At 41.3% G+C, this 16,464-nt stretch overlaps 1 protein-coding gene across 1 annotated transcript in view; it reads right to left on the bottom strand.

Moving 5' to 3' along the window:
• Positions 1 to 16,464, bottom strand: part of LOC122794932 (adhesion G protein-coupled receptor F5-like) — a 61,765-nt gene that overhangs the window by 20,027 nt on the left and 25,274 nt on the right. The window contains exon 2 of the mRNA XM_044063527.1: positions 1,474 to 2,838. Within this exon, the coding sequence (XP_043919462.1) occupies positions 1,474 to 2,838 (1,365 nt within the window). The remainder of the gene's footprint in view (positions 1 to 1,473; positions 2,839 to 16,464) is intronic.

Below are 16,464 nucleotides of genomic sequence, written 5' to 3'. Positions count from 1 at the left end.
GACAATGGTGAGGACTGCAGTGGGAGTGACAGATCCATTTAAGGTGGAGGTGGGATTACATCACGGATCAGCTCTGAGTCCTTTCTTATTTGCAGTGGTGATGGACAGGTTGACAGATGAGATCAGACAGGAGGCCCTGTGGACTATGATGTTTGCAGATGACATTGTGATCTGTATTGAGAGTAGGAATCAGGTTGAGGAGACTCTGAAGAGGTGGAAATATGCTCTAGAGAGCAGAGGAATGAAGGTCAGCAGAGCTAAGACAGAATATATGTGTGTAAATAAGAGGGAGGGTAGAGGAATGGTGAGGATGCAGGGAGTAGAGTGCGTAAAGGTGGACGAGTTTAAGTACTTGGGATCAACAGTTCAGAGTAATGGTGAATGTGGAAGAGAGGTGAAGAAGAGAGTACAGGCAGGGTGGAATGGGTGGAGAAGAGTGTCAGGAGTGATTTGTGACAGATGGGTACCAGTAAGAGTGAAAGGGAAGGTCTACAAGACAGTAGTGAGACCAGCTATGTTATATGGGTTGGAGACAGTGGCATTGACAAAAAGGCAGGAGTCACAGCTGGATGTGGCAGAGTTAAAGATGTTAAGATTTGCACTCGGTGTGACTAGGATGGATAGGATTAGGAATCAGTATATTAGAGGGTCAGCTCATGTTGGACAGTTTGGAGACAAAGCAAGAGAGACAAGATTGCGTTGATTTGGACATGTGCTGAGGAGAGATGATGGGTATATTGGGAAAAAGATGCTAAGGATGGAGCTGCCAGGTAAGAGGAAAAGAGGAAGGCCTAAGATAAGGTTTATGGACGTGGTGAGAGAGGACATGCAGGCGGTTGGTGTGACAGAGCAAGATGCAGAGGATAGGAAGAAATGGAAAGAGATGATCCGCTGTGGCGACCCCTAACGGGAAAAGCCGAAAGATGATGATGATGATGATGATGATGATGATGAAAAGAGAATCTATGGTTACTGATACTGGGCACAATCAGTACACTGTTATTTTGCTTGTGAAACAAATAATATTCTGAACAACAGTGTTATATTCTGTTTTCTGTTTTTCCTTACTTTTCCCCAAACATATCTAATATTCTTTTTGATATCAGCCTTTGCTGGTCAGTAATAGATCTTTACTGATTGTGCAACAAATGCATTTATATAAAAAAAAATGTATTTCCCATAAATAAAACACTTCATGCATATTGCTGCAACAGCTTGCCAATTGTCTTGCACTCTTACAATAATCATCGTTAGTTATGACACAGTCTGTAGGTGTGAGTCTAAGCTAACTGCATGTATTTTTACCATTATTAACATGTACTACACTGTTTCTAAGTGCCCATTTCTTGGTCTACAATTGTTTTACTTTGTGCAAATATTTGTTAGGAAAAAAGCAACTTGGAGTAGATATCACAGAAGATTGTTTATGTAAATTAACTTACTTAGTGAAACAATACATTTATCTGGACTTACCTGGAATGAGTTAAGAGCTGTAAATATCAAGTTAATTGAGTAACTGCTGTTTCCCACTACCATAGAGATTCCAAATCCCCATGTCAGACCTAGAAAAGGTGTGAGAATAGCAACACTCTTAGCAATCTGGACCATGGTGTGTTTTTCCGCATGTTTGTTTGCATCTCCCACAGAAGGTCTTAGCAATTTGCTCAATACCACAATCACAGTGAACAAGTTAATGTTTACAATAAGCAAAACAGGCACAATAAATGCTAGCAGAGCTTTACTTTCATCCCAATTCAGCCAGCAGGCATTTTTTCTAGTGTAGGTATTTTTAGGATATGTGACGATCACCGTAAGTATTGCTATTACCAAAGGAATGCCATATCCAATAACGTATGCTGTGTTTTTCATGACAGAGATTTTCATGTCATGGTAGATAAAGACAAGACGGTAGAAGATAATGAGGCCCAGGGTCAACATCCAAAAAAACATTGACAGGTAAAATAAATGAATCAAAAATACTAAAGAGATGCATGTTTTAGTCTGAGGTTTTGTAACTGTGGATGCAACAAAGCACATATCAGCAATCAATAGAGAAAATGCTATGTGCACAATGGAAAGATGTCGCATATATGATGTCTTATTCTTAGTCACCAGCTTCCATACCATTTTCTCTGTAAGAAGGCAGAGCACAAGACTTCCAATTGAAACACCAAGACCAGCACATGTTAAGTAATCCAATGTTTTATAATTAACAGGCACGGTAGACATTAGCATTGAAAAGGATGTTAAATGTTCACATGTGCACACTGTATTGCTTCCAGATATTTCACTGTAACAGCCAAAATCATTCCATCCACCCTGATGATTATTAAGAGTGAAGTCCCAGAATACGCAGAGCGGTGGCAGTGTTGAATAATCTGGTCCTTGGAAGATAAGTTGCAAGTTGTTTATGGCACTGCCTAAAGATATTGCTGTGATAACAAGATCAGTTTGTATATAGTCTGAAGAACTTCTAGAATTCTCTTGAAATTTCAGTGGTAAGACCTTTCCAAGAGTTGAGCTGACTGTGCTAACAATCTGGGTGTCATTTGACAGCATTTTCAGTGTGCCCTCAGGGATTAACAGTTTCCCAGTGACGTTTGGACTATGAAAGGTCATTGTGTAATCCTCATGAACTGAAGCAGAGCTCATTTTAACAGACTGCAAATTAATGCTGTTGCTTGTGGCATTGAATGATGCACCATTTTGTGAAAGCTTGCTACTAAATGTTTCCATTGCCATTAACAGCTGAGAACTGTAGTTTCCTTCTGCATTTAAGGCAGTCCAAGACTCAACAGAACTATCTTCAACAACTGAATTTACAACTGTAATGAAATCCTGTGAATCCAAAAAGAGGACAAATATGTATGTTAGTTCTCATCTGCAGTACAGTTCTGAAACAGTCAAGCATATTAACATTAGATTAAATCTTCCTCAAACTGCTCACAGTTAATTGAATATTTATGAAAACTGGTAGTTAAGCAACAATAATATAAAAAAAAAATAACATACTAGCAAAACCAAACTACAGGCCTGTTCTAGCAATCTATGTAAATGCACAGATACTGGCCATGATTCAGTAAACTCCATGTAGGAATAGTGCTATTTGTACACGGAGTGAATAGTGTCAGTGTTTGCATCCCCCTCTCAGCAGCGTGCTATACATATTAATGAAGGTGCGCTACTGAGATGGATCTGCAGACACAGATACTGAATGAGTCCAGGGGGCATGTTGCAGTAGTGCTTGCAGATCTGTAACACATCCCCTGTAGTGTCAAAAGTGCTGTACTGCACTTTAGAATCTTTTCAGTGTCCATGGACACTGAAAAGACATCTGTGAATGGAATGCAATGCAGGGTATGTGTGACAGGAACGGTAACACACCCCCTGCATTGTGAAAGTGCCATACGGCACTTGATAGTTAAATAGTACCCTCAGACACACACCTCTCAACCCCCTAGAGTAAGAAATCTGGCCAAAGCCTTGAAATAAAAGCAGGACAAAGGGCCAAAAATAGGATAACAGTTTAAATATTGCTCTTACAAACTTAGAAATTTGATAGAATAACAGGTTTTTCATTAGCATAGATTGTCTTAAAGAGTATGTGGCCTGCATCTGAAATGCTGATATGTCAATCTGAAATGCTGATATGTCAATACTGAGATATATCTATTTAAAATGGTTATATTTTATTTTATTTTTCCCCTTTATATGTAAAGTTTAAGCATAGCTGAGCAGATTGGCACATCGCGGTGCTTTGCTCAGCAGTGCTTAAATTCTGTTAAGAGCTATATAAAAATGTATAGCTGTAAATCTGAATGTTGATTTAGCTTAGTGGTTAGAGTTTTGGCTTTGCATGCAGTAGTTCACGGTTCAAATACCAAGACAGGCCATTCAGCTTTTATAGGGGAAGGCATTGTGAAATAATTTACTATTTATTTAATGATGTTGTAATTGATACTTGTTAACCAGGGTAGTATAGCTGGTCCAAATGTTCAGTGTCAGTGGATATATGATGTGAAATCCCCCATGAAAACACAAGTGTCCCAGACAGTGCAGTCACACCCCAAAGAAATGCAATCAAAGCACATAGAGGGATGTCATGTAAAGTAAAATATATACACTTAATAATATGTCAGTAAGGAGTAATTAATGTCCAATTTGTTAATTTTCTTTAAATGAAAATTGAGCAATGTGTAGCTGTGCTGAGCTCTGCTCAGCCAGTTTAAGCATTGCTACGAAGTGGAATTCTAAGCAGCATTCAGCCCAGCTAAGTGGATTTGTGCACTAGTAAGGACTGCTCAGCAAACCCCTTTAAGCACTACTCAACTCAGCTTAGCCAGTATCTGTGCTCAGCATTTTCAAAAATGGTCCAATGATGGCAAAGGGTGGGAATATGACCTTATTTAAACCACACATGCAGGAATACAGCCAGAAGCTGTTGTTGTTTGATCACTGCAGGAGCTGCATCTGGAGTTGGAGAGGAAGTGTGCATTTGGGCTCAGTGCTGGGGCATTTTGGAGTCCAAGGTCATGGCTGGGCTCCTTGTGCAACACCATGATGACAGACTGCTGCAGGGCCAGTACCAGGGCTCCCAATCCAAATGTGAGGCCTGGGACCATCTGGCACATGACCTCACCAGTGCCACTGGAATCCCCTGAACTGGTGAGCAGGTACTACATCACTATGCAGACCTAAAGCGGAGAAAGAGGGCACTCTTGGCCCAATGGATCCAAGATGCTCGAGATAGCAATGTCCCAGTAATTTGTAAGTATTTCACCCATAGCTGTACCAAATTCTAGCTTCAGTATGTGATAGGTATCCATAATGGTTGTTTTTTCCCCCTAGAGCTGCAGAGGTGAGAGCTAGCAACATGGAAGCCCATGGGGGCAGACTGGCGAGGCTGTTGAGTATAGATCTATCTTGCAGTATATAGTGAAATAAATAAGAAGGGGTACATTGTTTACTGCCAGTAGGTATAGTGTGTTCTGAGTGTACTGAATAAATAAATTGTCAGACCAATATTTATCTATAGAATATGCAGTACTACTGAAAGTAGAATCGCAACTGTAAAAAAGCACTGTGCCATGTTACTCAAATAAAGATTTATTCCACAAACTGCTGTGTTTACTCTGGTATGTTGTTGAAGAAATAGAATGTGTACAGGTGCTTCACAGCAAATATGGCTTTAACAGCATGCATTAATTGAGGTTGTTCTGATAATCAACTGCTATGCAAGACTGTACATTGTGGAGCTGTAAAACAAGATATAAATGAAATTTGAAATATGTCCTGCACTAAGATCTGAACCTTGAATAGTAATGTGTAATGTATTATAGTGTATCCCCTGCAGAATTGCCTTGTGTTAACCTTTGCATTCCAGATCTTATTATTTCAAAGAATTAATTTACAGTACACTAACTATCTGTCATGCATGAATCTCAGGCATGTATATTCAACTGTCACTACATGTCTTTGATGACATTAAACTTAGATTACAAGGTCAGATGGTCTAATCAAGACAGTATTAGGCAGAAATTAGTCAAGCAAGAGACAGCAGTTCCCCAGTAGCTCAGTGTGATGAGAAATAGATTTGTCATTCATTTTTGCGTACACAGACCTTGGTTGGAGTCCAGGGAGAGGTACTAAGATATGTGAATACTTACACTCAAGTAATCTTGAATATTTGTAGAAGCAGCCAGGTAGTGTTAACAGATATGTTCTCCACATGTCTTACAGGTGAATAAATGTTTATAGTAGCTGTATGAAGTGTATATTAATAAATTATGTACAACAGTATCCAACCCCATGTCTGCAAATGACAGCAGGATAGGTATATACACCATGCACTCTTTCTGATATGTGTCTCTCAAGTGTCACGCTATCACTGCTAGTGGTCACTACTGCCAATAACCTTGGACACAAATATAAATCCAGGTGAAGTATGCCAGAAGCACACTCACACATCAGTACAAGGTACACCTTCTTTGTCATATATGTAACTCTGACATGTAAGAGTCCCCTCTAGTCATGTAACCACAGTTGTCACAGTTTGCACCATGCCTTTCCATGTTGAAAGTTTAACAGTTATGTATGTGCTACAGAAGCTATAGGCCACAGGCAGATGTAAAGTGTGGGCAGACCTGCACATTATTGAGCAGTACTGTTGGGAAAAATAGAAGCCTATACAGTTGTTAATGGAATTTTTCCTCTCCCCTACCCCTTATCTGCATCAATAATTATTACTTATATAGTACAGGTATGTTGTTCTCAACACCTAATGTTGGGACTTGTGTTCTATTATTGTTCATATATTTAAACTGGTTGCATATTAACATACCTTGTTCAAATACCATTGTTGGTGGCCTATTACTGTAAATGTAACTGGCATGCTGTTGCAATGTTATTCCATTTATGCATGTGTTCTGCTTGCTATGCATTTGTTTCAAATCTATTGTTCTGGGTTAAATGAAACACCACAAATGAAACACCCACACATGCTGTTATAACTAATTCTGAAATGTTTTGTTCATGACTAACCAATACATTTTTAAAAACTTCAACACAATAGCATGTGTGGGAAGGCAGATCCCAGTGGATCCACCTGTCCTGCCTCACCTGGCTGTATCACCGGACCTGAGCACATCTGGGACCCAACTCAGAACTGCCTCCTCCGCTGGTCCTGCACCACCTTTGGGGGATCCACCACAGGGGACTGGGCTTGTCCCTCTCCTGGGCATGGGCACTGAGAGGAACCTGTCATCCATAAAATGTTTGAGGTATGGTGTGCAGTATCAGCCAGACAGAGTTGGATGGACACCTGAGCCAGATCACGGGCAGACTGGCACACTTCAAGGGGCAGCCTACCCCTGTTTTCCAGCCCCTAGCACATTCACCTTTGGGGCCATGAAGGGACAGTGGTGACTGCCCATGGGTGGGGACCTCAATCACACTGTTTCCATCTGGGGGCACATGGGCCTCCTATTCCTAACCACCCTCACCGTCCAAGATGTTTGCTCCCCCTCATGTGTCATATACCACCCCTGTCTGCTGTCTTGTCTGTGTTGTCTGTCTGCAAAAGTAACCTCTCCTGCCTAACTTACCTCCCCAAACATAGCTACAACCTTTCCCCAGCATCTCACTTTCACCTTAAAAAAGGGGCATCTGCCCTCCCCAAAAAAAGCACATCCCATACAAAGCTCTCCATTTTGCCCCCAAGTACACTGACGTCAATCAATTTACCCTTGAATTACTCAACTAATGTGTGTTGCCCACACCCCTCCCTGTGTAGTGTGAGGCTCTAAATTCCAAATTGTCCACATCATTCACAGCTGTTTCTGCAGAAGAAATAGAGAGCTATGGTCCTTTCCTACACCCGTCCTGCACATCCCTAGCTGCCTTTCACAATGTTTTCCCCTGTGCTTGCCCCTATTTCACCACTTTTCTATCACCTTTTTTTCTTTTCTTTTTTGGAATTAGCTCGGGTTTAAGCTGGACTAACTGCCGCTGAGCAAAGCTAAGGGAAGCTAGGTGTCTCTTGGCACCACTTTGCATCACGCAAAACTGCGCAAACCCACTTAAAACTGCTTTAATCACTCTAACTCATTCAGCCTCTGTTCTGTCCTGCAACAAAATAACTAGCTCTGCCAGGTGTCGATCACAGGACCCTGTACACTACAGTCATAGCAATGTACCACTACACCATATGAGCTATGAGACTTACTCATGCTTTTGTAAATATATCATGCATTATGGTCATTTAGCATTAGGGGAAACAAGTGATCAGCCCTAAATCTTGAACCTAAAACCCTATGCACTACAATAACAGCAGCATACCTCTACATCACCTGAGTTGTAAGATTTCATAATGTCTTTGTAAATATATCACGCATTATGGTCATCTAATATTAGGGAAAAACTCTGTTTTTGTGTGTGTGTGTGTGTGTGTGTGTGTGTGTGTGTGTGTGTGTGTGTGTGTGTGTGTGTGTGTGTGTGTGTGTGTGTGTGTGCAGTCATACCTGTTAACCTCTTAGGGTGCCCAAAAATAGGGACATATTTTAAAAATTGATGTAATAAGCTTAGAATGCTGCTAGAGTAACAGGGTTTGTTGTAGCATACATTTTCTGAACCGGGTTTGTTTTAACATACATTTTCTGAAGGATTTCAAGTCTGAAATCCAAATGCTTGTCATTGTTTAGTGACTTCAATCCTCGCATCATCCCAGTGATTTGTCAGATATCCACAAAAGTTATGTGAGAATACACCAAAAATATTTGACAAAAATCTGGAAATTCTGTGAAAATCTGGACAGTTGAGAGGTATGAGTGCAGTCATGTAACATTAGGGAAAAAACACAGAGCTGCCAAGTATTTCACCCAGCACTTTCTGAAGTACAGTCAGAGGAACACAACACTACAACAAATCAGCTCTGGTGGAATTGCTTATACATTTGCAAATATATCATGCACTACAGGGATGTAAGTGTAGGGAAAAACAGACATTGGTGAGAAATTGTCTACCCAAAACCATTTGCGCTACAGTCAAAGCAACATACCAGTAAGCCAACTACTTCTGCAGTATAAAGATTGTTTTAACAAACATGTCTTGATTGCCAGTCATGCACTACTCCTATATATACTGCCCAAATCACAGCGTACTTGGAATTGTGAGGTTTTAAGGGACGTGTCTAGGTCTGCCCCTACAAACATACACAGCTGATATACCACCAGAAACTGTAGCAGCATGCACAGTCAGATAGAAAAGGATCTGTGACACTCACATATGCTTCTCTCCCTACTCAGCCAGACAAACATTTACACAGTACACTGCCACACAGTCTTGACAGTCTGTTAACAATGGCCAGCCATACATACCTCTCAACTGTACAGATTTTCACAGAATGTCTAGGTTTCTGGCTCATATATATGGCCAACTACTCATAAAATTTCTGGGATTCTGCTAAATCACTAGAATGGTATCAGGAACAAAGTCAGTAAATAATGATATACCATACCTCTCAACCTCTTAATGCAACACATCTGGACAAATCCTGATAAAATGGGGGGGGGGGTAATTGCCCAAAAATAGGGACATATTTTAAATATTGACGTTATAAACTGAAAAAGTTGCTAGAGTATCATGGTTTGTTTCAACATACATTTTCTGAAGGATATGAAGTCTGAAACTCACATGGATGTCATTATTTAGTGACTTCAGCCCTCAGATCATCCTAGTGATTTGCCAAAAAAACACAAATCGTATGAGGAACAGACTAAAAATAAGATCAAAAATTCTGGACCTTCTGCGAAAATCTGGACAGTTGAGAGGTATATGATATACATATCAGTTTCAGACTTCAAATCCCTCAGAAAATGTATGTCCAAACAAATCCTGTTACTCTAGTAAGTTTCTAACTGTATAACAGCAATATTTACAATTTGTCCCTAATTTTTGAACTCCCCCCCCCCGCCCATTTTGTTGGGCTTTCTCCACATTTCTTGTGCTAAGAGGTTCACAGGTATGCAGACATAGCATGCAAAACTGTGGACATAACATCAATCCAAACAATGGACAGTATTTCCACCTACCCTATGTGATGCTGCAGCTCCCACACCTCGATAATTTCCTCCTCACAGGCCAGGAAAAGGGGCAAGGCCCACATAAAGGACTTAATTATAGCACTGTGTTGTCATGGTATTGGCTAATGAAAAGACAACACAGCTGTTCTGGATGCAATTAGCAAGTAGGAGACACAGATTGGTGCACAGGGTTTTGCCCCCCATTTATCTGTGCTTTTGTCCAGATGTCTTGCTGTTAACAGGTTGAGAGGTATGACTGAGCTGCAAGAGTGTAAACACAGTGTGCTATACTGGCAAAGAAGAGAAATGTATATCAAGTATTACCTGTGCAAATGTATGTATTAGTAGAAGAAGCTGGAAGCCTCAAACCTACAGACACGAGTTGCAAAATGTCAAGTAAATAAGCTGTATTTGTGTAATGAAGGTGCTTTCTCGGTTTCAGTGCAGCAAACACACATACATGTCTACAGCTACAGGTTTTTGTATTGCCTTGATACATAAATAATTACTAGGTTGAAAATGGAGAAGTGTTTAACTGTGTTATGACTTCCAGTGCTACGCACACATCCAATAGATATGTACGCCTGATGCAGACTACTATGTTAGTTGCTATTAGTCTGTGAAATGAAGGCAGGTAACAAACACTAATGTAATATGAGATAATGCAGCATTAATGTGGATTATTACTTTCAGACCTGTCTCCCACAAACAGGCTTGCATGTTGTATAGGAACTAGGCAACTGTGACATCATTTACATATATATATATATATATATATATATATATATATATATATATATATATGGGAATATGGTATATCTGTCTGATGCTTGTGTGGTCAGCATTGCTCTAAGTATCAGTTATCTCTACATGTAATTTAGGTTTGAAGCTCTGTATTTAAGATTTCATGACTTCTATTTTGTATGTAATTCTAGTATTACATTTGTTTGGTTGCACGTATTCTGTTCTGTTGTACTTTTAACAGTTCTTGGCTAGGGTCTGTTAAAAAAGTTACCAAAGAATTCCTTTGAAACATGCGAATAGCAGCAGTTAAGTAGTGTGAGGAGTTGAGATACAGCATTGCTCTCTTAATTACAAATATATGTAGTTAGCTGAAGTTGTTCTGTGTTGTGCAATGCTCTGAGTATCAGCCATCTCTGCATTTAATATTGATTTGAAGCTCTTTAGTTAAGCTTTGGTCACATCTATATTGTATCTTAATCCAGTATTACATTTGTTTTGTTAAAAGTGTTCTGTTGGAGTTGTAAGGGTTCCCCTTGTTGTGTTCAAATATTTGTTGGCTTTTGACTTGGCCACCCCTGCAACAAATCTCATTTTGAACACACCTCCCAGTCATATTTCATCCGTTTATCCTACTGAGTAGACAGAGATCATACGCAAGGCCACCCCACCCCCTTAGTTTCTCAACCAGAAATGATTGTGTTTCATCCCTTCCCACGTAACCTATAAACAAAAACATTTTACTGTATTTTTCCACTCTAACTTTATTACTTCAATTTGCTTTGCTGCTTGTTCTTACAATGACTCACTTGCACTTATTCTGCATTTATTACTGCTTGTTAGTAGCCTGATGTAATTCTAACTGTTATGCTAAGGCTTTTGGTTTAATCACATGGGCTTCAGGCCAATTGTTTTATATGAAGAAGGTTTGTGGTCTGCACTGTTGAGAGAGGAGAGGGTAGATTATGCCCTTCTGAACTAGAAATTGCTGGTTAAAGGCTCATTGTGACTGCTTACTTGAACTGTTCTTTTCTGACATTGGTATGTCTTGTTTGCTGTAGCATACACTACATCCTGACCTGCTGAATATAGCTTTGTTTGTATAACTTGAGCACTAATCTAGACCATCTTTTTTGGCTAGGGTTCCCCTCCACCCTAGTGGCAGGAGTATGCAGTTAGAAGTTGTGTGAATGAAGACTGCTGGAACAGGGCTCTGTTCTGAGCTTTAGTATTGGTTAATTGGTTAATCTGTTTAAATACTTTTGCTGTTGTTTGTTATTGTCATATTTAAGTGTGTATCTGTTCACCTGTGTTACACTGACCTAAACAGAGTTTAAATATCTTTACCATAGTCTAGTTACAGGTTTTGCTGCATTCACATCTGTTTGTGTGATTCCTGTGTTTCCTGCTACACCATCTAGTGTTGGTCAGGGCCTGCCTGCACTTTCCTGGAGTAAGTGAACTGGTTAGCACTGGTCTGCCATAGGGTGTTAAGCTAAGAGCTCAGGGACAAGGGTTGATTGGCCACTCCCAGTGTTCATATTTTACCTTCGTTTTTGTGGTATTTAAACCCATCATGTGCATGGCTTTGTGCTTGTGTGCAGTTTTAACCCTTTGAGAGGTATCTCAATTGCATCTCCTTCCTTTACCAGCATTCCTGTGTGGGTGAGGCCCTCACCTGCAGGTACTGTCTTAATATTATCCAGCTATACTCACACGTATATGTGCTATCCTCACATAGTACCCACTCTACTATTCCTGACATCTCTTCCATAGATACTGATAACCATGAATGGACAATTTCATGTATTTTTTCATGCTAGTCTGGTTGATATGGCCATCCTGACACAGTGTAGCAACTGCCTTATGTACACAGACACCTCTCTACTACAACTACCACCTAGGCACACAATATGTGAGAGATGCAATCACATTAAGAACCTAGAATCCTTGCTGTCTCAGTCACAAGACAGTACATGATTGACAGACCACAATGCTTTGCCAGAAATGGCCTTCATCTGTCTCTCCTGGGCTTTAGGTTTCTGGCAAAGGCACTTGTCTCCCCCAAAGTGCCTCTTTTAGGCAAAGTCATGAGCACAAAATTACCAACATGAAACCTTATTATAAACAAAATGTAAAGGTAATGGTGCTAAATGCTAGGAGTCTTAGCATGAAACTGGAGTGATTGCAAGCGTTCCTTGTCCAGGAAGATGCTGACATTTGTTCAGCCACTGAAACCTGTTTCAAAGCTGTGGAGAGAACACTAGCCTTGCCAGGTTACTCATCCTACCATACTTTCTGACCCCAAATGGAAGGCTACAAAGCGAAAGGAGGTGGAGTTTCAAAATGTATCATAGACATACACACCTCCAGGCTGGTCATATGGCACAATGCACAGGAGACACTACATGTGCAGTTAACTGTTGACAAAACACCTATTCAAATCATAGCTAGCTACAGACCTCCAGCCATGACTCAGGACACCCACTCCACCTATATGGACTTACTTGAATCCATCAAGATTCAACCCTCTACCCTGCTCCTGGGTGACTTTAACTACCCAACCATAGAGTGCAAGACCTGTTCCACCCAAACATGAAGGCACAGAGATTTCTCGGCTTTGCCAGTGCCAATGCATTGGATCAGCTGGTCAACATCCCTATGACAGGTGGAAATATCATGTACCTGGTCCTAACCAGCATGAGTAGCCACTGTAGCACCCCTACAGTGTCATCCTCCTTGGTAAGATCTGACCATAAAGCCATCACTTGTGAAGTCACTATCTCCCCTGCCCCCCCCCCCTGTCAGGGTCAAACAAAAACACTTTTCCAAAGCTTACTACAATCTCCTCAGAGCAGGTATACATAGCTTTACAGCCACTGTCCCTTCAGTTGGAACTAGCAGTAATATCCAAGCATACACCAAAAAGCTATTAGCACTTACATAGCTGTAGGGATTCAACAATACCTGACAGGACAAAATCATCTCCCTCAAGGTAGAGCAAACCTGTGTGGTGGACAGCAGCAATACAGAATCTCCATAATAGGTGGAAATATTTTCTGTACAGGGACAAGGAACAGGTGCCATATTGGAAGCAATCTCACCTTTGTCCAAAACTGCAAATAAGGTCACAGGTAAATTACTCTAAGGGTAACTCTGAGTGCAAATTGGACACATCCACCAAGGGCAATCACAAGGCCTTCTTCACATAGGTCCACAATCTCAGGCAACACCCAAATCTGCTCTGTACTGGTAGTCAATGACACCACATACATATACGCCATAGATATAGCCAACCTACTTTAGACAGGTTAAGTGAAAACCTCACCACCCTGTCCCCCATCAGTAATCCAGGACATCTCCATCACCTGCCCCCCTCCCCTTATCATCATGGAGCAGGTCCTTAATGCCCTCTCAAAGGCCCCAAATTGAAGTCTCCATGGGACCTGATAACATCCCTAGCTGTATCCTACATGAACTCAGGCATGAGCTCTCAGGTCCATTATACACTGTAGTCAACCAAAGTCTGAGCACCTGTGTCATTCCAACTGTATGCAGGACAGCAACTGTCATCCCTCTACACAAAGGTGGAGCGTCCACTGACCCAGGCAATCATATACACATCAGCCTAACTAGCCTGATCTGCAAGGCCATGGAACCCATTATCAAAGACCTTATAAACAGGGACTTTGGCCACCTCAAAATGCTTAATCCTACACAGTTTGGTATTGTCAAAGGGAGATCAGGCCTGTTAAACTTGGTTGACTTCTTTGAAGTAGTCACCAAACACATGGACGAGGGGAAGATGGTGCACACTGCCTACCTCCACCTATCCAAAGCCTTTGACAATATTCCCCAGTCAGCCATAATACATAAGCCTACCCAGCTAGGCATCAACCCCTGTTTTACCAGATGGTTAGCTAACTGGCTCAATACTAGAACCCACTCAGTTAAAGTAGTGGAAGCCACCTGCAGTAGTAGACCTGTGAGTGGTGTACCCCAAGGATCGATCTTAGGGCCTGTACTGTTCAGGATATACTTTTCTGAGGTGTAAGTGAAAACCAGTGGTCTGTGGCTGACTAGGTCTACAGATGACTGCAAGCTGGGTGCTGTCTCACATTCCCCTAGTGATGTGACCATCCTCCAAGAGGCCCTTACCCAAAGTAATGACTGGTCCCAGAAGCATTGCCTCAAACTGAATGCCAGGAAATGCATCATTATCCCCATTGTAGTAGATGTCATCCACACTGATTATGATAGTAATAACAATGTACTAAGCATGCATTCAGTTGTGAGGGACTTGGGTACCCAGGTTAATAGCAACCTGACAGTTTACCACTGTGTTGGCAACATTGTACGGAAGGCTGTCTATGGCCCACTTCACAAATAAGGGTATGTCAAACAGGAACCAGGAGGTCATAATATCCCTGTACTCCTCCCTTATCAGACCCATTACTGAGTACAATGCCTCCTTTGGCATGTACCTTGCCTAGCACATGCAGCAGTTGCAGAGACCACAGAGGTTCCTGACCAGGAAAATCCAGGGTCTCAAACACCTATCCTACAGAGACAGGCTGAAAGCCCTGTCCCTCTACTCAGTCTCATGCTCACTGATCATAGATGACCTGTGTCTGCCATACAAGCCCATCTCTGACCCAGCCTTGATGGAGTTGCTGCATATCCGTAAGACAAACCACACTTGGGCAATCCACAAACAAGGCCTTCACCTGGTCTGTGACATGAATAGTACTTATTGGCAGGATAGATTTGTGTCCCTAACTCTATGCTGTCTGTAAACTACACTCCCTCCCCATGTCTAGCAGAGTACCTCTCTAACCCTCTCTATTAACTGCATGGGAAACAGAAAATACACCCCTGGGATCCCACCTGTGTCCCAGCTGGACAGGGGAAACAGGTGCTGACTTTGAAGGCACATGTGCAAAAAAATTGGCTAGGCTTATGAGGACCTCCGGGCCAATAGCCTAGTATCACCCCATGAACCTATGCAACTAGTACTTTACATGTTTCCTGTATGTATTGTAGACTGTCCTGTAATGTTGCTTAAATTAATACTTGAGAGTCTGGACTATGTAATTACTATATTGATAGAGTATTCACTTGTTCCTTTATTAGTTATTATCAAATATGGTTACACCTTGTCATTGTGTCTGGTCTGTATAGCACTAAGTTAGCTCTTAGACTATTTGCATATGAACTTGGTGACACTGTATAGCCCACTCTAATAGCCTTGGTCTTGGTCACACTTACCATTTTGCTAATAGGCTCATCACACAGTAGGATTCATCACCCTTTGTTGAGGCTAGCTGTTAAAGAGCTGGATTGTGGCAGTTAGAACTACCTTAAAGTCTGGGCTGAAGGACAGATAGGTAGCAAAGTTGTGCCAGACTTTACCAGGAGTGTGTGTGTGTGTGTGTGTGTGTGTGTGTGTGTGTGTGTGTGTGTGTGTGTGTGTGTGTGTGTGTGTGTGTGTGTGTGTGTGTGTGTGTGATTCGAAAATCAAATCACAAAGTGTGTGTGTCAGCTACTTGGGCAGGGACTCAAAGTACTGGTTGGACAGTGAGGGTGACAGATGTTTTGGATTGACCGCTCTGCTGAGATATTAACCTCACAGCTGTGCCAGTGGGGAATCTTACTGGGGATGTGGAGAGATTGGGAGAAACCAGCCCTACACTGACTGATCTCTGTGTGCTCTGAAGGGTAATTGTACTTTAATGTGCATGTACTTGTAATCCTCCCATTGTGTACATCCCACACTGGTGGTGGTGACAAGGATTGAGGATAAAAGTTTAAGCACCAGTCACCACACTGCAGTGGTAGTCAAGCGATCCTTTATTTCCAAGTTCCACACATGAATAGTACTAAAAAGTACTTAAAAAACGAAGACAGGCAAATAGGTGAATCTTTTAAATTGTGACACAATTTAAAATTTATTTATTTATTTTATTTTACATTTGTTGACCGGGATAGTCCAACTGGATGCATGCCCATTTTCAGCGGAGGCCCGGGGAGAAAAGCTCCAAGGGTAAGCAGATACAGCATTACATAATGCCAGCATTACATATTACAAACAGACTATTTACAGAGATTACATAAGTAAGCAAGTTAAACAAGTTCCACAAGTTAC

This window comes from Protopterus annectens, chromosome 2.part1 (assembly GCF_019279795.1).
Source record: "Protopterus annectens isolate FY-2018-M chromosome 2.part1, PAN1.0, whole genome shotgun sequence".
NCBI classification, from domain to species: Eukaryota; Metazoa; Chordata; order Ceratodontiformes; family Protopteridae; genus Protopterus; species Protopterus annectens.
Note: the sequence above shows the minus strand (reverse complement) of the source record. Positions and strands in the feature narration are given on the sequence as shown.